At 42.6% G+C, this 23493-nt stretch overlaps 1 protein-coding gene across 1 annotated transcript in view; it reads right to left on the reverse strand.

Moving 5' to 3' along the window:
• The window catches only part of SYT3 (synaptotagmin 3), a 223008-nt gene that overhangs the window by 54681 nt on the left and 144834 nt on the right, over nt 1-23493 (reverse strand). Inside the window, exon 5 of the mRNA XM_066607182.1 lies at nt 6374-6923. Within this exon, the coding sequence (XP_066463279.1) occupies nt 6374-6923 (550 nt within the window). The remainder of the gene's footprint in view (nt 1-6373; nt 6924-23493) is intronic.

Consider the following 23493-nt stretch of genomic DNA (forward strand, 5'->3'; position numbering starts at 1 on the left):
GCCAATTTTTGGGATGTACATTAGTACTGTTGATACAGCAATTTTTGTGGGCCCTCGCCTACAGTGTAATCAAATTAATTTTTAGGCCACCTGCATTACAGCTGACGTTACCTCAGCTGTGTTGGGCAATGCAATGGGATATTTTTATGTACCGCCGGTGGGTTCCAGGGAGCCACCCATGCTGTAGGTGCACACTGAGTTTTTAATACATCTGTACACTTCTAAAGAACCCGTCTGACTGGGGCATGCAGTGTGGGCCGAAGCCCACCTGTATTACGCACGACATTACTACCTCAGCTGTGTTGGGCAATGCAATGGGATATTTCTATGTACCGCCGGTGGCTTCCTGGCACCCACCCAGGCAGTGGGTCCACAGGGAGTTTAACCTACATGTGTCCACTTGTAAAGAACCCCAGTCTGACTGGGGCATGCAGTGTGGGCCGAAACCCACCTGCATTAACCCTTTCCAGTCCACTGTGTGACCTGTGAAGACATTAGGGTTTAAGGCTGTACAGCTCCGTTGTTGGTAGACGTCCGTCGGGGTTCTCTTACTGTATATTGCCAGCCTCTCTGCTGTCGGAGCCTATCCTACGTGTCAGCTCATGCAGTACTGGCTTTAGCCAGCATATAGCGCCGTTGTATAACAGCAGAAAAAGAGTAAGCCCCCTAGGAAAACCATATACAAATTGGATTGGAAAGGGTTAAGCACAACATTACTACCTCAGCTGTGTTGGGCAATGCAATGGGATATTTCTATGTACCGCCGGTGGCTTCCTGGCACCCACCCATGCTGTAGGTGCACACGGAGTTTTTACTACATCTGTACACTTATAAAGAACCCCAGTCAGACTGGGGCATGCAGTGTGGGCCGAAGCCCACCTGCATTAAGCACGACATTACTACCTCAGCTGTGTTGGGCAATGCAATGGGATATTTCTGTGTACCGCCGGTGGGTTCCAGGGAGCCACCCATGCTGTGGGTCGACAGGGACTTCACAATAGGGAGTTGTACCTGCCTGTGTCTATGAATTAAAAAGCCCGGTCTGACTGGGGCATGCAGACACCTTGACAGAATGAATAGTGTGTGGCACATAGGTTCCCCATTGCTATGCCCACGTGTGCAGCTCCTGATGGCGGTGGCACAGGATTCTATTTCTCATTGCTTCTGTACAGCATTGTGGGCTATCGCTCCGCCACTTTTAAAGAGGGTCGCTGCCTAGCCGTGCCAACCTCTGCAGTGTGTGCCTGCGGTCCCTCGTCATGGCAGACGCAATTCTAAATAGACATGAGCATGGTGTGGCATGAGGGCAGCTGAAAGCTGCCCAGGGACACTTTGGTGTGCGCTGTGGGGGGGAGGGGGGGGCGGTTGGGCAGCATGTAACCCAGGAGAAGTGTCAGTGGAGTGTCATGCAGGCAGTGATTGTGCTTTGTTGGAGGTAGTGTGGTGCTTAGCAAAGGTATGCCATGCTAATGAGGGCTTTTCAGAAGTAAAAGTTGTTGGGAGGGGGGGGGGGGCCCACTCTTGCCGGTATTGTGGCTTAATAGTGGGACCTGTGAACTTGAGATGCAGCCCAACACGTAGCCCCTCGCCTGCCCTATCCGTCACTGTGTCATTCCCATCACTTTCCTGAATTGCCCAGATTTTCACACATGAAAACCTTAGCGAGCATCGGCGAAATACAAAAATGTTCTGGTCGCCCATTGACTTCAATGGGGTTCGTTGTTCGAAACGAACCCTCGAGCATCACGGGAAGTTCGTTCCGAATAACGAACACCCGAACATTTTGGTGTTCGCTCATCTCTAGTCCTTACACTTCCTTACATTGTCCAATTAGTGCTGACCATATCAGACTGTGCAGGAACACAGCCCTTTGACAAACAGAATGGTAATACCCCTCCAGGGGTGCTTTCAGACAAGCAGAATATTTCTGCCATCCGTACTGCAAACATGGAAAATTCCACACCAAAATCCAACATGCTTTCGTGCAGATTTTGATGGAAAAATTGAAAATTAAAGGGGTTGTCCCGCGAAAGCAAGTGGGTCTATACACTTCTGTATGGCCATATTAATGCACTTTGTAATGTACATTGTGCATTAATTATGAGCCATACAGAAGTTATTCACTTACCTGTTCCGTTGCTAGCGTCCCCGTCTCCATGGTGCCGTCTAATCGCCCGATTAGACGCGCTTGCGCAGTCCGGTCTTCTCCCTGGTGAATGGGGCCGCTCGTGCCGGAGAGCTGGTCCTCGTAGCTCCGCCCCGTCACGTGTACCGATTCCAGCCAATTAGGAGGCTGGAATCGGCAATGGACCGCACAGAGCCCACGGTGCACCATGGGAGAAGACCCGCGGTGCATCGTGGGTGAAGATCCCGGCGGCCATCTTGCTAAGGTAAGGAAGAAGTCGCCGCAGCGCGGGGATTCGGGTAAGTACTAAACGTTTTTTTTTTTTAACACATGCATTGGGTTTGTCTCGCGCCGAACGGGGGGCCTATTAAAAAAAAAAAACCCGTTTCGGCGCGGGACAACCCCTTTAATTTATTATGCTAGCAATTCCACATCAAAATCCGCTTGTAGACATGGAAGTTTTGGAGCAAAATTCTGTTGGCAGATTCAGCTGTCTCGTGGTGCGTATTGCAGTAATATTCCGCTACTGTGAGAGCACCCCAACAGGAACAACGAGGAACAGCTCAACACACAGTTCTAAAGGCCCATTTGCACAGGACGAGTGTCAGGCAAACGATGCCCGACACTCATCCCTGTGTCTCCGCACTCCTGCATGGGAGCTAGCAGCGCTGGCTGGTTCACACAGCGGCCAGCAGGGCGGCGGGCAGTGCAGGAGATTTCTCTTTTCTTGCTCCCCTGCCCATCTCTATTGAGATACACATTGAACGGTGTCTGTTTAAACTGCACGAGGAGTGATGAAGCTCATCGCTCATCGTTTATGCTGCATGAAAGATCAGCGATGCAGTGCAGTTTAAACAGCCACCATTTAGTAGTGAACGGCCACTGTGTTATCTCAATGGAGAGGGTCGGGGGAGCGAGAGAAGAGAAATCTCCTGCACTGCCCTGCCCCCTGCTGGCTGCTCCGTGTGCGAGCTAGCTCTTCTAGCTTCCGTGCAGGAGCTCGGAGACCAGGGATGAGTGTCAGGCATCGTTTGCCGACACTCGTCCTGTGTAAATGAGCCTTAATAGAATAGAAATCTCCTGAATTGTTATTTTATGCAAATTTACTAAAACAGATACGTCTGGAGAGCTGACAGGTGCTCTTTAAAGCAACCATCCTGATTCAGGACAAAATTCTGTCCTAAGACCGAATGAGGTATATTACCTGCAGTTGCTCTTCTCTACCCTTCCTCTGTTCTGCTACTTTTGGGCCCTGTTTTGGTGGTCAAGATGGCTGCAGCAATTTTTTTATCTTGCTAATGCAAACTGTGCACTACTTCCTGATTGGTCAGTGCTGATCACATGAGCAGGTATAGTGCACTGGTAGTCCTAACACTACAAATGCACTGTGGGGATTTGGTAGTCTGAAGAGTCATTGACCATCTAGAATGACCAAAACAGGACCCGGAACTGGTGGATCAGAGGGACAGCGGAGAACAGCAATTGCAGGTATTGTACCCCTTCTGCTGTTATCCCTAGATATAGTTTTGCCCTTTAAGTTCCTATGTGATATGAATTTCCACATAGTAGAAAGTCATAAAACAATCTGTTGTCAGTGTAATATGATTTGCTAATACAAAACAATTAGGAAACAGGAAAAATTGACAAATGAACTGTTGCATGGGGTGTTATGAATATATTCTCTGGAAGAACATCATTAAATCCACTGTAACAGAATTATTCCTGCTGAGTTGCTTGTCATTAATTGACACATTACCAGCAGAATAGAGAAATCCAATAGAATCTTGATTGATGCAACATCCCCTAACCCCTTGGGATTATAAACAGATACAATTTGTAAGGGAAGAAGGAACACGCCTGGGGGAAGGAGGGTGGGCAGTGGGCACATATGTTTCGAATGGGAAATAAGGGAAATTAGAAACATGGAGGTTTTGTCAATAAAGTTCTAGATGATAGGAAACCTTGCTACAGCCACACGTTCCCTGTAGCAGCTGCTGTGGGAAATGTAGTATTACATGGGCCCATTCAATTAAATGATCAACCATGGAATACAGCCTGCCAGAGTTTCTGGCTATAAATGGGCCCAAACAGGTGGCTCAATTCTATGCCTCCCATATACCCTAGTGGGAGTCATTCCATCAAAATATGTATTCCCTATACATCCAATTCGAACATCAAGGTTTGAAATCAATGTAAATACAAATAATTCATCGGCCCCATCAAGAAAGTTTGGAATGGGCGCTGATCTTGTACCAGTGGCAATCAAAGAATAGACAGTAGTGTCATATATTAGATCTTCTGCACATGTATACTCTATATAGTGAAGCAAGACACAGAAAGTCACCACTATGTCCACTCCCATGTGCCAAAATAGTAACAATGTTCTTGCATCTTAGTGGCTCTATTAATCACTTGGCCCTGTGGCAGTTATGGCTGCGTATGGAGTTAAATGCTCACATGTATATATCTATGAATATTACTGCTGCTATTTATTTATTTTTCTGCAAGGACTTTCAGAGAGAAAGTCCATGGCTGTATTTTGTACTAGAACTTTTTGCTATGTACTCACAGGACCTGAGCTGCCTGTGGATTGGCTTATGAACTAGGTATAAATGGCAGGCTGTGGTGTGACTCAGCAGTTTCAAAGAAAGCAGAGACGAGAGACTGCGCTAGTGAGAGCTGCAGCAGAATTGACCTGCTGCTGGACTTGTGAGATTCTGCAGTCAAGGTGGAACAGGTTTTTGCAGAGAGCCTTGTAAGGAGTGAGCTGCCCCAGTGCTACTGGACAGCTGGGTTTTCCTACACAGAGAGAGAAAGAGAGCACAATTCGGATTCCTGTAGTGGTTCTCCCCAGCTGTTGCAATGTGAGTGCCATCAGGAGAATTGATTAGACCGTGGCCTCTGAAGTTAAAAAAGGGGCTAGATAAGATTGTATACCTAGGTATAAGATCTTTGTGCTTTAAATCAAGAATCGCTTAAGGGCCTTTTACATACATTTGGTCGCGAACAGGTGCAGTAATCAGGGCCGTTTTCCATTCTAATATCTTAGTGGGCCCAATGCACGAGCAATAAAATGCCAACCTTTTATCCCAAAAGTTTTTTGTGGCTTAAAAAAGGCATACTCACTGAACTCCCCTCCCCTTCTCCATTCAGCTTCCCTACAGTATCTGCTCACCACTTAATCTAGCAGTTACATGCCCCACTAAGTACATGACTGCTGTAGCCAATCAACAACCTCTTTGGTACCGAGACTAGAGTTTGGCTGTAGCCGTCACTTGCAGGGACAGATATGTGGCCACTGGACTTGGAAGTCATTGTAGACTGGGGAACTTTGAGCTGGGGGGCATGTGTTTTATTTTTTTAAGTTTTGTAATACATTTCAATTGTATCCAGATCTTGAAGATGTGGATACAGTTGAAAGTGGTACCACTGCCAGGGGCCTCAGATCTCTGCATAAAAATGCCTGCTCATCGGTAGCATGTCTCCCCATGTAAACAGGGGATACAACACTACTGCTGATGAATGCTATCTCTACAGGAACAAACAATCCTATTAATGATCCTTTGTCCTTCCCATGCAATCAATCCTCTGTTGCATGTAAAAGACAGGAGCACCAATGAACCAATGAGCACAGTAGATTTTAAACCAACAGAGTATTAGCCTACTGTATGTAAAAGGGTCTCCACAGAGTGCCTATTTAAATCAATTAGCCGTCCATAGCATACATGAAAATGTCAGATTCACCATAGCAAGGTGTTCTTCACTCTGCAAATAGAGGACAGTCCTTGAAGAGTACCTGACACATCACCTGACAAGAAAAATTGGCTGCATACAGTATCCTTACAGCTGGCTCCTCACTGATTCCAGCGCTGTTTTAGAGCCTGATACTAGTCAATTTTCACGTGGCTGGTCTCATGAGAGTGCGGCAACTTTCTCAAGGAGTTGATCGTGGGGGTCCTGAGCAGCAGATCCCTACCAATCTGATATTGATCCCCACTAATCCTGAAGATGTCATCATTATTTTAGTTGCTGAAAACACTTTTAATTCAGAACTCTCTAATAGGATATTAAAAATGGTTTCTCTTAAACACTACTACTATTACACTAACATAAAATAGATAAAAATATAATAAAACAATGGATTTAATTTTTAGCTTTTTTCTTTATAAATATTTCGCTTTCCTGTTATCATGACTGATGACAATCAATGAATAATCAGCTTATTCTCTTATACTATTAAACACTTACGGAACTAGCTTCCAAGATGTCTCTCCAGATGGGGGTTTCTTCTGTAGGGTTTGAGAAATCCAGCAAGTTATCCAACACCACCTGCCCAATGAGGTCATGTCGGGAGAATCTGTCAAAGTCATAGATGCTGAAGTGTAATTTGCGATTCTGGAGATCGTTAACGGGCACATTAAAATGGAATGTCTCGTTAAAGATCGGGTTAAGAGTCTTACGGTGAACTTTAGTCTGGAACTTTTTCTTTCGGTCAGGCAGTAGATACATCTTCACATATGGATCTGAAAACCCATTGGCATCCTTTGCTGGTAGGTCTAGAGCCTTCAATATCTTTACAACCAGTTGCTCTGTGTTGTAGGCATAGCGCAAGATGAAGCTAATACGTCCACAGTTGGTGGCCTCCTGCTTCTTCATTTCTGCATCAGCTGACCTCTGCTTGTATAACTCTGGCTTAATCTGACCAATACTAGTGGCCTGCTCCGGTTTTTCATCCACATGACCCGAAAAGTCAGGACTGGATAGCTGCTGCGTCATAGGCCTGGGCAGTGTGCTGTATCTAGAAGTGAAACAAAAGGGTAAATATTACTTCTTCTGCCTTTCTGTGTCTGTAGATTGAAGAATTTTAATGCTACCAATCTTATTTTTTTTTTTTGGGGGGGGGTTGGAGTGAGGGTGTTCAGGGTGAGTCAAAAGTCATTGTAAATCTCCTTTAAGCTCTGTTCACATTTGGGTTGGGTTGGAGATCTGGAGTGAAAGACTATTTCTGCATGCAGAGCTATTATTTCTGCAAAGACAACAGACACCACTTCAGAACTTCAGAAGACCCAATTATAAATCATTGGAGTGTGTCAGTGCTGGTGGTATCCATTGTTTGATAGATCTAGCAGATCCTTATCATCATTCAGATCATGTGGCTTCTGTTGGGAATGGGATCTACAATGGAAGTGTGAACATAGGAGGTGAATTTATCAGGGCTGTGTGATAATTTTCTGTCCTCAAAAAGTCACAAACTTTTGCCCATGTAGGGTCCTGCTCAAAAATGTGACTTTTCACTGTTGTACGCCTCTCACTCCACTTTTCCAAATTGTCTAGAAAAGGGGGCATTGTTTAGGTAGAGTGAGGTTGTAGGATGGATTTAAAGGGGTTGTCCCGAGGCAGCAAGTGGGTCTATACACTTCTGTATGGCCATAATAATGCACTTTGTAATATACATTGTGCATTAATTATGAGCCATACAGAAGTTATAAAAAGTTTTTTACTTACCTGCTCCGTTGCTGGCGTCCTCGTCTCCATGGTGCCGACTAATTTTTGGCCTCCGATGGCCAAATTAGCCGCGCTTGCGCAGTCCGGGTCTTCAGCAGTCTTCTATGGAGCCGCTCGTGCCAGAGAGCGGCTCCGTGTAGCTCCGCCCCGTCACGTGCCGATTCCAGCCAATCAGGAGGCTGGAATCGGCAGTGGACCGCACAGAAGAGCTGCGCTCCACGAAGACAGAGGATCCCGGCGGCCATCTTCAGCGGTAAGTATTGAAGTCACCGGAGCGCGGGGATTCAGGTAAGCGCTCCGGTAAACTTTCTTTACTTCCCTGCATCGGGGTTGTCTCGCGCCGAACGGGGGGGGGGGGGGGGTTGAAAAAAAAAAAAAACCCGTTTCGGCGCGGGACAACCCCTTTAAGAAATGTGACTTTTTAAAAAGTTGCAAAATTTGTCACAATCCTGTAGTTGGGAGGTCTAAAAAGTGAATTCACATCTCTGGACTTATTTAAAACTGCAACTAACTTTTCATCACATTTAATAAATTTGTCGTAAATAAAGGCAATGTGGCCTCCAGCAAAATTGACTTTGAAAGAACACAAATGATAAATTCCACCACAATGTTAAAGGAGATGTCCCGCGCCGAAACGGGTTTTTTTTTTTTTTAAACCCCCCCCCCCCCCGTTCGGCGCGAGACAACCCCGATGCAGGGGTTAAAAAAACCACCCGCACAGCGCTTACCTGAATCCCGGCGGTCCGGCGTCTTCATACTCACCTGCTGAAGATGGCCGCCGGGATCCTCTGTCTTCATGGACCGCAGGGCTTCTGTGCGGTCCATTGCCGATTACAGCCTCCTGATTGGCTGGAATCGGCACGTGACGGGGCGGAGCTACACGGAGCTACACGGAGCCCCATAGAGAAGAGGAGAAGACCCGGACTGCGCAAGCGCGGCTAATTTGGCCATCGGAGGGCGAAAATTAGTCGGCACCATGGAGACGAGGACGCCAGCAACGGAGCAGGTAAGTATAAAACTTTTTATAACTTCTGTATGGCTCATAATTAATGCACAATGTACATTACAAAGTGCATTATTATGGCCATACAGAAGTGTATAGACCCACTTGCTGCCTCGGGACATCTCCTTTAAAGCTAGACTGATCTCAAGAATAACATAATGTATTGGATCAATGGATCTTTCTGTTATGTACTAAATGCAACTATTTTCCCTATTTTAGATTCCATTTTAAAACAACTTAAATTGGATTTTCCAGCAAATACATTTTATCTGCTACTAATGGATCAAAGAAACAGGCAAAATACTAAAATACTTACCTTTTAAATTCAAATCAGGGCAATGATGTTTGGTCCACGGACATGTGACTGTGGAAGCTTACTACTGGCCGCATCGGTGACGTGTTTTCCATTCTGATATCATTGAGTCAGCCATCACAGAAGATAACTGAGTGCATTCACAAATTTCTAGTTTGTATTTTAGCAGCATTTATAACCTTAAGTTGGTATGGATCAACATCTATAGAAGAATGGGGATTAATTTTTTTTTTATTGGCATACGTTGCAAGAAGAAAATGGCCACAGCTAATATTGGATCACCAACCTTAAAGGGGTTGTCCCGCGCCGAAACGGGTTTTTTTTTTTTTCAACCCCCCCCCCCCCCCCCCCCCCCCCGTTCGGCGCGAGACAACCCCGATGCAGGGACTGAAAAAAAGAACAGCACAGCGCTTACCTGAATCCTGGCGCTCCGGTGACTTCTATACTTACCGGTGAAGATGGCCGCCGGGATCCTCTACCTCCGTGGACCGCAGCTCTTCTGTGCGGTCCATTGCCGATTCCAGCCTCCTGATTGGCTGGAATCGGCACGTGACGGGGCGGAGCTACACGGAGCTACACGGAGCCCCATAGAGAACAGCAGAAGACCCGGACTGCGCAAGCGCGGCTAATTTGGCCATCGGAGGGCGAAAATTAGTCGGCTCCATGGGAACGAGGACGCTAGCAACGGAGCAGGTAAGTAAAAAAACTTTTTATAACTTCTGTATGTCTCATAATTAATGCACAATGTACATTACAAAGTGCATTATTATGGCCATACAGAAGTGTATAGACCCACTTGCTGCCGCGGGACAACCCCTTTAACCCAACAAATGATTGTCACTAATTGTACAATAAGTCTTTCTACATAGAAAGGGAATACATAAAATATCATGTCTTAAAGATTAAGAAAACATGATGCTAATGTGCTTGAACCACTTTCTGCTGCAGCACTTTTTGTTTTTTACATTTTCAGTTTTTCCTCTCCACTTTCAAAAAATGATAACTTTTTTATTTGTCTGATGACATAGCTACATGAGGGCTTGTTTTGTTGCGGGGTGAGTTGTATTTTTCAATGGCACCAATTAACATACCATATAATGTATTGGAAAACTTTGTAAAAAATGGATAAGTAGAGCGGAGATGTTTCTATGGCATTCATGATGCAGTAAAAATTACGTAATCTTTATTCTGTGGGTCAAAACTATTACAGCAATAACAACTTTATGTATCTTTTTATCTATAGTGCTACTTAAAAAATTAAATAAATATAGTACTACTTAAAAAAATTAAATAGCTTAAAAAAAAAACTGTTGCCATTTTGAACCCTCTAACGTTTTTATTTCTCAGCTGATGCAGCTATGTGGAGGCTCATTTTTTTGCAAGGTGACCTGTAGTTTTAATTGGTACCATTTTGGAATATGTATGATTTTTGATCACTTTTTCTTTAGGTTTTTTTGGGAGTTGGAGTGTCCAAAAAGGCACAGTTCTGGCATTGCATATTTTGTTTTCTACAGTGTTCACCAGGCAAGATTAATAATGTGATATTTTAATAAACGCAGCAATACTAATTTTCACATTTTTATTGTTTTACTTTTTATGTGACAATTGGCAAAAGGGTTTTGTTTATTTTCAAAGCTTGTCATTTTTTTGTAAAAATTTAAAAAATCTTGATTTTATTTTTCACTAGAGTTACCACACGGGACTTGAACTTGCAATCGTTTGATCACTTATACAGTATATTGCAGTAACATAGCTTAGCTGTATACTGTATCCTGACGGGCATCCTATTGAGACATGCCACGGAACAAGAATAGGCCATAGGCATGTCTTAACATAATCATTTATGACAACCCTGGGGACCTTCAGGAGATCCCGGGCTGCCATGACATCCAAAGGGCACCCCCTGATCTCATCACAGGAGCAGTTCAGGACATTTTAATCCCAATTCGACCATTTAAATGCCACTGTCAGAATTTAAAGGGTTGACAGCCACAATCGAAGCTGCTGCATGCAGGTATTAGCTGTCAGAGACAGCCGACAGCTGTCATGCACAGAGAGGGTATGGCTGCTAAACCTGCTTCATGCAATGACACCCAACAGATTATGCTATTATAATTAAATAAAGAGTCCTCATCACATGTGGTAAATCACATAACAGCTCTTGTCTAGGTCCAGAAATGGCTACTAGGGCATGAGTTGGAAACTATGTGCCAACAAGCCACTTTGGCTTGGGCAGGGTATTTAGATAGAAGCTTTGAGCAGTGAACAAGGACTTTACAAGTGCAAAACAGTCTATCTGCAGCTCTACCCGGGCCTTAATTTTAAAAAAGTTTTTTTAAACACCATTTCCATTTTTATTGCAAAATACATCTAATATAAACAAAATGAAGCAACTTTGCAAGAAGTCTTGGTTAAAGTTATCCTACTATTTTGGTTTAAGCTCCTATGTAGACCAATTAGGCTCCATGGTAACAGACTATAAAACAACACTGTGTGTAGTCCGACCCTGTTAACCAACCAGATGTATATATAGAAAAGTAGGCTGTATTCGCATGAAGCATAATTTTTGCAAAGATTGTTGCCATTCTCCCATTGATCTGGAAGGGCTTGCAGAAATGCATGCACAAGCTGCAAGAGCAATAAGCATTACAAAAAAAAAATGGCAGTTGCAAAAAAATTTTTAAAAGAATCTGCCACAGGACTGATGGAGTTTAGCTGCAGGATCTGTTTGTAGCCTGTAATCATTGAAACAGAAAGATCTGCATAGGAGCTGTATACACAAAATGGTAGGATATTTTTTATTAAGACTATTTGCAATGATGGTTCAGTGGCTAGTAGTGCTGCTGTGCAGTCCTCGATATGAATACAACCATGCAGGAGGGATGCAAATAGCAGAAGGCCCTTTGCAAGAGCCCCTTGTTCTCCAATAGCTCCTCACCAAATATCATTTATGTCTCTTTAACAATCCAAAATTTAGCAGCACAGCCACCTGCATGTAGTAGGATGCTGATTTAAATGGTTATCCAGGGATTTGAAATACTTGTGGGTTCAGTCAGACCAGTCACTTCTGGCTGAGTTTCGACAAGCAGTCCCCTACTTTTGTGGCCCTCCAGTTTCAGTGATGTCATAGGTGAGGGATGTGCTGTCTGCTCATTATCATAACTAAGCAAGCCCCTCTTTCTACCACCGCCGCTTGCTTAGTTACTATAATGAGTCGACAGCCTGTATCTCACCTATGATGTCACCGATATCGTAGGGCCGCAATAATACGTGATACCTTGTCAGAATTTGGCATAAAGTGACTATTTCGACTCAAGAAATGCCCAATTTCAAGTCCCTTGAAAGTGACAGTACGCTCTTACCTACTGGACCTCTGTGCAGATACACAGGTAACACAAAGGGTATTATATGTCCACCTAACGCAATCACACATAGTATCTGTTCCTCAAGGTACTCCAGCATCCTGCGAAACTTGCTCTAGTGTTTCCCTGAGATAGGGAAAATTGAATATGAACTCTATTGGGCAGAGGAACTGATACAAATGGCAACAATCTCTCTACAGTGCTGCAGAATATGTTGGCACTCTTTAAGCAATGGGACGATAAGTAATGTACATCTGTTAAAGTGTGCCTACTCTAAAAACAAAATCAACAAGTTTGTATGGCTAAATTGGATAAAGCATGACATTTCATCTAAAAAATGTCAAAAACTCTCATTTTTCTTCATCCAGACTGTGATATGGAGATTCTTGTAAAAAAAAGTCAATAGCAAGGCTGGCTTTTTTCAGCGCCTGGTGTCTGCATCTCAACTTAATTTTAACATAAGATGCGCAGCCCTGGCAGCCCGAGCGATAAGCACAGGTGACAGCTGTGATCTGAGGTAATCCATGCTGACAGCATCTCCCCTCACGGTGGCAGATACTTTAAGTGGGAAAATCTCCTAGGGAGAAGTCATTGGTTCAATACGGGACGTCAGATAAAAGTCCGGCATCGGTTTGCTGCCTCACCATGTTAAATATTACCGTACTTAAGCCCATAGACCCTCAACGCACAATCATACCAAACAAGGCAGCTGCAATGCATTATTTAATTGCAGACAATTCACATCTCACGGTGAGGGATTCGGGAACAGTTCAGAGGTAATTTGTTCAGATTCTGCTGCCTGCTTTTATCCATGCTAATTTTATGGAGCAAAATCCAAGAGGGTGAAAGAAAATTGATTTATTGCATTTTTGAATAACTAACAATGCTTGATTTAGTAAAGGACACATTTAATTGCGAGTTTATATGCAGAGTGTGAAATGCGAGGTCTACACAAAACAGTTCTCCTTTGAAATAATAATGGATCAATATGCTTCTACGCTAAAAACTGTTTGAGATTTTTTTTATATTTCTGTTATGTTATATATGTGAAAAAAAGTTTATCTTTGCAGAAACAGTATCCTTTTTGTCCATAGGCTATATCTGGAATAGCAGCTCTGGCTCATCCACTTGACTAAGATACAGCTGCAATACCAAACACAGCCTGTAGAGAAGAGTGGCACTGTTTCTAGAACAAAGCAGATATTTTCAATTTCAGACAAAGGAAGACTTTGGGCAAAATAAAGAAATGCAAAATATTAGTAGGAAATCTGTGGTTTTCATTGGGCAAAAAATTATATTCTGCAGTGGTTGAATGTTTAAATAGGGACAGCATTAACTATCTAATGATCTCATTTACCATAATGTCTTAGGACCTGTTCAGACAAGCGATGCTTTCGTGCATGATAGGTGAGCAAAAAAAAAATAAAAAATCGCAGCTATACTTCTCTAAAGATCGCGTGAACAGGTAAATTCCTGATACTTGAAGTAGCCAGTTCACACGATCCGTGGTGCGAGGTGTGTGCTTTGAAGACTCCCACAGGAGTCTATGGAAAGCACACAGCGAAGATAGGTCAGGTCCTATCATTGCGTGCACCGCGGAGCTAGAGGCGGACATAACACTCGCATGTCCTATCTTTGATTCTTGAAGCATTTTGTGCGTCTAAAATTCATTCATCTGAACGGTTCTGTAGAAAACCATTGGTTCTATTTAGACACAATCTTTTTGCGCGCCTATCATGTGCAAAAACAGCGCTCATCTGAACGAGGCCTAATGGACACATTCAAAAGCTAAGAAGCATGACAAGACAGTGAACATATAATACGTGGCCATTTCTTTTCAGATCAGTATTAGGGATGAGCGAGTATACTTGCTAAGGCACTACTCGCTCGAGTAATGTGCCTTAGCCGAGTATCTCCCCGCTCGTCCCGAAAGATTCGGGTGCTGCCGCGGGGGAGAGCGGGGAGGAACGGAGGGGAGATCTCTCTCTCCCGCCCGCTCTGCCCCGCTCTCCGCCGCAACTCACCTGTCAGCTGCGGCGGCCCCCGAATCTTTTGGGACGAGCAGGGAAATACTCGGCTAAGGCACATTACTCGAGCGAGTAGTGCCTTAGCAAGTATACTCGCTCATCCCTAATCAGTATCCAATTGCAGTAATCTCTCCAGTGAACACAAACATCTGAACTTACTCCAGTGGTAGAACTTACCTGTTAAAGACATTGGTGGAATCTACTCTGTCAAGACATTGGGAGAACTTGCTGCCTTTGAACATTAATGGCACCTACGTGTTAAAGGGGTTCTGTCAGGAAAATAAAAAAATTTATACTCACCTGCATCCTACACTGCATCCCTGTACAGCCTAATCTGTGGAAAGAAAAGAGTTAATAAAACAAAGTAAACTCACCTAATCCTGTTGTATTTCTTCCCTTCATTGTTTAGGTGTCGCGTGAGGGGTCATCACCCAGCAGCTCCTGCGCGCGCCTGCACACTGACAACAGCCTGGCCGCATCTAATTTTTGACGTCCTTGGAGAGTTGATGGCGAGTGTGCAAGTGCACCGGGAAGGGAGACGCATGCGTACTCGCCGTCAACTCTCTGAGGACTTCAGAGATTAGACGCGGCCAGACCAATCAGTTGGCGACGCATCACTTGTGATGCGTTGACCACTGACCCGGGTGGCAGTACTTGCCGTCCAGCTGTGGCGGAAGCTGGCGCTTTGCCAGCTTCTGTCCTGCGATAGAAAGGCTGCATGAGGGACAGGAAGAGAGCGGCAGCTTCCTGGTGAACAGCCCGGCAAGGAACAGGTGAGTATATATTTTTTTTCTTTCCTGACAGAACCCCTTTAAGGACTTTGGGGAAATATACTCATTATGGACATTGGTGGAACTTACTTGCTCAGGACATTGGTGCAACCTACTGATACAGGATATTTGGGAAACCTATGTGTGCAGGACTTGTGAAAACCCACCCATTTAAGACATTGATGTAATGTAGTCATTCATGGTATCCGATAAATGTACTTTACATTGGTGGAATCATTTGTTTAGGCTATTAGTAGCACCTACACATTGTAGACATTTGTGGAATTAAAGGTGATGACTATCCAAATGATGACTATCTTCTGAATAGTTGCTCAAAATAGTCTCTAAAAGATGCAATGGACTCTGGTACAAGCAGTATTACATGGAGTGATTGTTTTTCTTGTGCATGTTTTCATTCACTGAAGCCCTGACCTCCCCGTAAGGCCTCGTTCACACGCATCTTATCCAGCATCTTATCCTGCATGTTATCCAGCTACCATAGGGGTCTATGGAAAGCTCGCACCAAAGATAGGTCAGGTCCTATCTCTTCTAGCAGCACAGACCTTAAATGTGAGCTTCGCAGTTGCATGTCCTACCTTTGTTAGGTGCAAGGATATAGCACATCTAAAATTCCTTCATCTGAACGGTTCTATAGGAAACCATTGGTCCTATTTAAACGCCATCTTTTCACACTCCTGTAATGCACTTAAACAGCGCTCATGTGAACAAGGCCTACAGCTGTTGCCTAGTTGTTGAAAGAAAACAATTACCTGTTTATTTTAGATAATAATTAACCCTTTCCTGTCTGAGGATGTATATGTACATCATGGTAGGGAGAGATTTCCCAGAAAATGCTATACACTTAGCTGGCACTATCCACAGTGGAAGCCGACTATGACTGAAAGCCAAGGTCCCGCTGCAATGGTGGGGATTGCAGAAAACACCAATTCCCACTGTTAATGCCTTACATGTACGAGACTTGTACGAGGTTAACAGAGGGAGGGAGCTCCCTCTGAGATGTCACTGGTTCAATGCCAGCCAATCACAGAGAGCTGATGGGTTGCCATGCCAATTGCTTCTGGGTCTGCCATGGCTTCCTATGTAGCAGAATACAGATAATACACTGCAGTAGGTTGTTTACAAAGGTACTGTAGTGTATTATCTAAGGAATCATAAAATCACAGGTTACAATCCCCTATTGGGATGTAAAGAAAGGTAGTAAAAATTAAAAATAGTTTAAAAAGTCCAGGTAAAAATTAATTAAAAAGAACTTTCTAGACACACTTTTTTCTTCCTTGTTAAAAAAAATAGAAAAAGTACTTGTTTGGAAGTGTCGCATCTGTAACAACCTGTACAATAACTTTCACACACACTTACAAATAGTGAACACTATAATTAAAAAATAAATGTGAGCATTGATGTGTTGTTCCACCTTATTCTCCCCACCAAAAAAAGTTATAAAATACTTTATATTTACCCCCAAATGTTTCCAGTAAGTGGTGGTGGTGGTGAAGGAAAAATAAAAAGTTATGTTTTTTAAAAAATGGAGATGAAAAACCCAAAAAATCATTGCATTCTAAAGTACCAAACTAAGCCCAATCCTTAAGGGGTTTATCAACCAGTGACTATTTTCAGGTGAACTGAAACAGAGTGACTAAAGACTAGTAAACCAATTCTTGTTTGTCACCCGGCTAGTAGCTGTGAACACACAGAAATGTTACTTACATTTGTTTTATCGAGTGACTATTCAGACGATAGTGGCCCCGTTTAAAGACATCCTTACTCATTTAGGAAAGTGATAGTATGTACTCATCTAGGACATTGTGGAGACCTAACTCAGTCAGAACCTACTTGATTGTGACATGACACTTGGCAATCACTGATATTTCTATCATGGGATTGATTCTACCAAGACCCTATCATTGGAATATCCTTTAAATAGGTGAGACCTAGGAAAACAAATAGGAGTAGGAGATACTGTAGTTGAGTTCCTTAACTAGGTGTACATGTGTGGGTGGATTCCAGCCACTCACAATAATATTTATAGAACCTTCTCTAATTGAGTGAAATTTCACTTTAGCAGATGAAGCTCGAGACATTTTCCCATCAAATTTAAGCCGAAAATGTTTCATGCTCTTATTTGTTGTCATCCCCAGCTGGATGTATCATGTATTGGTCCCAAAATGACTATTAATATTTCAGCTCATTATTTTCTTCCAGACAAGAATACTTGAAGTTGCCTGTCAACAGCAAAACGGGATAAAAGACAATTGTATATAGTGTCTGGCAGTAATGGTGCCCGGAATGAATCTATAATAATGGAATCTGTTTCTAATTGGAATTGCTTTCTAATGAAAAAGTAAAATATAGTTTATTCTTCTTAAGGTACCCTTATATGGGATGACTGTTGGGCGCATAAGTATCGACAGCCATTCCATGGACTATTGCCCGACTATCACGCTTTCAAGTGAATGGAGGCAGAGCGTCAAGGAATCGCTCTGGCCTGCCCTCCTTCATTCACAGTAAACATGAGTCACTCAAACATTGCATGGCTCTTGCTTACATAGCCCAACAGCTGCTTGAGTTCTAGTTCTACTATTGGCAGCCTGGTCTCTGCCCGATGGCCACATTTACAGGGGACAATTATCGCCCGAATTTCCTGTTTCCAGAAACAATTTGAGCAATAATGGCCCCATGTAAAAGTACTTTTAGTTGTCCGCTGATTTAGGCTATGGTGAGGTTAACTATAGTGTTCTTCAGAAAGGAAGTTCATAAAAATCACACCTCTCATGGCTGATTTTTTGCTACGATTGCATGTAAGATAAATTCAATAAAAGCCAGTCCCTGGTGACCCTAGGGTGTGCTTTATTTCTAGTTCTATTTCACCCAAAAGGTGAATATCCAGTCTGTATGTGCTCACTGGTATATGCGCAATCCTTGATGAACCAGTAGTAACCTGTTCCCAGACTTTAACACTGAATAACAATGTCATAGAAAGATAGACTGGTGTGGGAGGGAAGCAACGTAATAGTTGTCTTTCACTTGGCAAGCTACTGTATACTCAGAATCCTAAGAACGCTTATGTGAAATCAGCTTGAAAGCCAAAAGGCCCATGTTTGAATTGGATTTGTTGTTTAGTTACAGAGGGTTGCTACTGTGATACCCCCAAAGTCCCCCACCCCTCGTTATAAGATCATGGTGTGCCCTCTGAGTATCACGGCAGCCTGAAGCCTTCCAAAGGCCCCCAGAGCTGCCATGAATAAACACTTGTGGCTTGTCTTAATAGATATAGATTGCTGGTCAGAATGCAGCATGATGCAATACTATAGTATTGCATTATACTCTATAAGTAATCAAACGATCACAAGCTTAAGTCCCCTATGGAAACTAAAAAAAAATGGTTTACGTAAAATAAGGATTTTAAGAGCACTGTCATAAGAAAAATGAAATGCGCTTTTTGGTCTCCTTATCTCCAAGAAAACAATTCAATAGAAAGTCATATTTACAGTACCCAAAACGGTATTGGTAAAAATTACAGGTCACCTCGCAGAAAATGAGACCTCACAGAACCGCATTGATGAAAAAAATTAAAAAGTAATATTGCTCAAAAAAGGAAGTAAAAAAGAAAAAAAAATTGTTTTAAGTAGTACTACATAAAAAAAATCTATATAAATTTGGTACAGATAGTCCCCGACTTGCGAACATTCGAGTTACAAATTTCGCAAGATACGAACTATCTGTTCTGCACAGTATGATGTAATGCTATGGCATTACATCATACTGTGCAAGGACCGGGCAGGCTTCTATCAAGCCTGATAGACGCCTGTCCAGTCAGATCGCGGCTGCTAGGCAGCCGGGGACATCCTGAAAGGCGCTAGGGCTGTCTATGCAGAGCGCCTATCAAGCTGTGCGCTTGATGGACACTCTGCATAGGCAGCCCTGGGGCCTTTCAGGAGGTCCCCGGCTGCCTAGCAACCGCACAGCGTCCCGCGATTACATCGTGGGACGCTGTACGGGCCCCCTGAACGTCGGGTGCAGGCTGTTTCTTACAGCGGGCACCCGGCGGCAGCAGTTCCAACGAGCCGCGCCGCTCATCAGAACTGTTAACACTTTAAATACCGCTGTCAGAGCGGTATTTAAAGTGTTAGCAGTTCTGACAAGCGGCGCGGCTCGTCGGAACTGCTGCCGCCGGGTGCCCGCTGTAAGAACAGCCTGCACCCTACGTTGTATGGAGCGGGATCCACCCGCGATCCCGCTCCATACTACCATTTGTTCGACTTGCGAACAAAATGGACTTGCAAACAGGCTCCCGGAACGGAACCTGTTCGCAAGTTGGGGACCACCTGTATAGCTGTAATCATACTGACCTACAGAAGGGACAGGACATAATTTATACTGCATTGTGAATGCCATAAAAAAACAAAAATACAAATATGGTACAATTGCGTTTTTTCCCTATTTTAACTAACTTTTTAAAATTTTTAAAAGATTTCCAATAAATTATGTTATATTAAATGGTACCACTGAAAAATACAACTTGTCCTGCAAAGAACAATCCCTTATAGATCTATATCACCGGAAAGATGGAAAAAAACAAAATTAAGACTTCTTGAAATAGGGAAGGAAAAAATGACAAAAAAAGGGCTGCAGTGAGAAGGGGTTAAAAGTGGGCATGCATGTGTTCTGCATAGATGAAGGGGGCTATCTTTGGTGGACCTAAAGAAATCCTATCTGGCATTCCATTAATTGTCTTCATTAAAAACAATGCAAGAGCAAACAATAGAATAATAAAGTATTTGGAATAGTGTATTTAGGGTGCATAACTGTGGAGTTCTTGACAAGATTTGTGATCTGGGTACTAAAAATAATTAAAAGGGTTTTCCAGGCAATCTTTATTTATGACCTACCCTCAGGTCACTGATTTTAATGAGAGCTACATCTGCAATTACCATTGCCGGCTGCCACACAGGGGTTGGAGCGATCTACTTCCGCTATATACTCTGTGTATTTTGCTGGTGACAGCTGATTGTTCAGGGTCCTGAGGCACAACCCTAGCGAAACAATTATTGATGACCTATCCTGAGGGTAGGTCATCAATAAAAAAGTCTGGAAAACCCCTTTAACTTAAGGCGTATTTACAAAGACGATATTTCCACATATGTTCTTAACAATTACGCAGATGGAGTGTCCGTGTGCTCTGTGATGCCACTTGTGCACCGGAATTTTGAGCGCAACTTGCATTGCTCTTCTAAATACACCCTTAAAGGAGTTTTAACACTTAACACATCTATCATCTATCCACAGGATAGGTGATAAATGTATGATGGTTGGGGTTTGACTACTCAGAGCGCCAGGGATCACAAAAATGATGGTTTTTTGAATCCCCATAGTAGATGTAGTGGTGATGCACATATGCATGCGTATGACCACCGCTCTATTCACTTTTATGGGGCTAATGGAGATAGCCGAGCACAGTGAATGGAACAGTTGTCACACATGCACACCACCACTTCATTCACTAGGGTAGACTTAAGGACTTTCATTCTGACGTTCCCTGAGGGTCCTGGCAGTCGAACCACATGGATCTTATATGAGTTTAATGGGAAAACCCCTCTAAAGTAATTGCGTGATGTGACTATATAAAAAGAGTAAATTAGAAAACTTGCGGACGTTTGATGAAACTGTCTAAATGAAGAACGGTCTTTGTTGCCCATAGAAACCAATCAAGGCGTCGCTTTCATTTCTTTCAGTGCTCTGGTTAAGTGAAATTGTTCTGTAAATGGTCACTCTTAGTAACAAAGGCAGGTTTTTTAGGCAGTTTTCATAAGACTTAGCTCCCAACTTTTTGGACGGTCAAAAAGGGACACTTATCATTGTGGAAAAAAGATCCATTTCTCAATGCAGATCTATATAGTTGATTTGTTTAAATTTAAATATTGGCATGAAAATGTGGAATTTTTTAAGATCCAAATTTTATCATATGATGGAATAATACCCAATTGGGGTCTAATATACAGCGAGGAACCACTGAAATAGTTTTTGAGCTATATATTAAATTTATTAATATAAATCTGTTTCCAAGGTCAAAAAGAGGGACTTAGATCAAAAGTAGAGACCGTCCCTCAAAAAGAGGGACACTTGGGAGAGATGCAGTAATTTATCTGTGGGACAGCCTTTCGGCCTCCAATGTCATATGTTACATATGGGATCTGCAGCCACATCAATATAAATACAGGGAAAGCATGCAAGGATTTTTTCTGTAGCACACTGAAACCCCATGTGGATTCCTATTTCTATGTGTTCACTTGACTGACATGAAACTAATTGTGTATGATATCTGAGATTTGCATATTTAAACCTTTCAAGTACTCGAGGGGCACATCTCAGTCCCATTGTTTAAACTATTATTTCACTGTGGCTCAATGCAAATTACATCTCCAGTGACCCGGTTCTGATGATGTCTAAATCCTGGCTCTGTTGATGAGTCTTAAAGCGGTATTAGACTTTCTTTCAATAAAGTCTATTCATTGTATAATGAAAATTTATGCAATTTTTTCATATATATTTTCTGCATCAATTTGTCATTGTTTTCTCTGCTTGTTGTAATTCAATGGGAACCTTCATAGTTTCCTCCCAGAGGTTGTTAATCTGTTGCCAAGTACAACGGCAGTCATAAGGCTGCTCTGCTGAAAACCCTGTTCCACAAATCCAATACTTTTTCAATAGCATAATAACTTTATGATTTTGCTCCTATTGCTACCCCCATAGAGTGTATTTTTATACCTCTAGCATCCTATTCAAAAGTATGAGACTAGAGAAAGGCTGCTTTCTATCCCCCAAAAAATAGCTCTACAGTTGCCCATGTCTGGTATTGCAGTTCTGCCCCATTCACTACTCACATATAGCTTACTGGAAATCAATTGTGGTAGATGGCTGAGAGGTTCGCCATTTTGTCTGTATTTTCTGTTGTCAGCTGTGAAGATGCTATATTGTGTCTCTAATCTAAACCTCTGGGGGAAGGGAACACCCCCCACCTCCACAAGAATCGAAGGCGCAGTGCTTTGTGTCCATAAACTGGTCAAACTGGTTCTAACCAGCAGAGAACTTATCTAGGAATGTTTTAGTGTAAAGGGACAGGAAACGGCTGGCTGGAGAGAAAACACAGGAATCATTTCCTTTGGACAACAAGTCAAGAATGAATAGAGCATGCTCAAGGGAAGCTCCTCCCAGGTGAATGATCTCACAGCTACCTCACAAATACCTCCCTCCGAGAATGACCTATCAGCACACAAAATTATGTAACTGTATCCTAAATTACTTAACTTCCTGATTTGAAAGTTTATATAAACTTTTACCTGCCTAAATAAAAAGGAGAATCTTTTGGGACACATGATGCAAGATGTGTGGTCTTTGAAAGGCTCTCCAGACCTGTACATTATTCTTATCTAATATGGCACCCACAGTATATCGAATAGCGAAAATTGCGCTAACACTATCATTTAACAAATAAAGCGCTAGTAATTAAGGGTAGGGATATACCCAGCACAATGGTGCCATGAGTCATCACAAAATTATGTTTACATGCTCCCTGGTTATTGTGCCAGATTTCCACTATCAGAGCCCTTTCATACAGAGGTTGTCCAATATCGAAAACTGTACCAATGTGACCCTCAAGAAATAATATAGCTATTAAATACATTGTACACAGTAATCAAGTGGAAAATGATTTGATAATGGCATGGTTTAAAGAGCAATAAAAGAAAAGGCAAATGTCTATCAGTGAGCTACATGTCTATAATAATAGTCACTGTGTATCCAGATCAGTAGGCTTATGTGTATAATTATATGATATCTGCTCTGCCCTAGAAGAAGTTAATATTTTATGAAAACACACTGTGCAACAAAAGTTAACATTATTTTCGCGAGACGTATAAGGCTAATGAAAATTAATAAGAAGCAGCCAGTGGACAGATAATTATCCAGTCATGGAATTACATCTAGCATTTTATGCAAGAGAAGTCAATGAAACTCTTCAAATTAAGAGAGACTTTCAGAAATCTCCCAGAGGTCTAGTAATAAAAGTGCTGTATATTTAATTTTATATGTGTGCGGTAAACTTTAAACAGTGCCAATGTGAGACAGCAGCCAAAAACCTACTAAGAAAACAAGAGCTGATGTGTTAGAGGAATTCTACTGGGAGATGTAGCATAAATAATATCAGATATTATGGGGAGAGAGGAGATGCAAACTAAAGCATTCAGATAATTGAAATCTAAAATGCATTAAGAGACAAATGACAGTAGATATGTCCAATCAATGTGTTCCATTCTTCATTTAGAACTCTTGGAAATGTATAAATTGACAACAAGGTGTTGCTATCCCTTTGTT

Source organism: Eleutherodactylus coqui, chromosome 6 (genome assembly GCF_035609145.1).
Source record: "Eleutherodactylus coqui strain aEleCoq1 chromosome 6, aEleCoq1.hap1, whole genome shotgun sequence".
NCBI classification, from domain to species: Eukaryota; Metazoa; Chordata; class Amphibia; order Anura; family Eleutherodactylidae; genus Eleutherodactylus; species Eleutherodactylus coqui.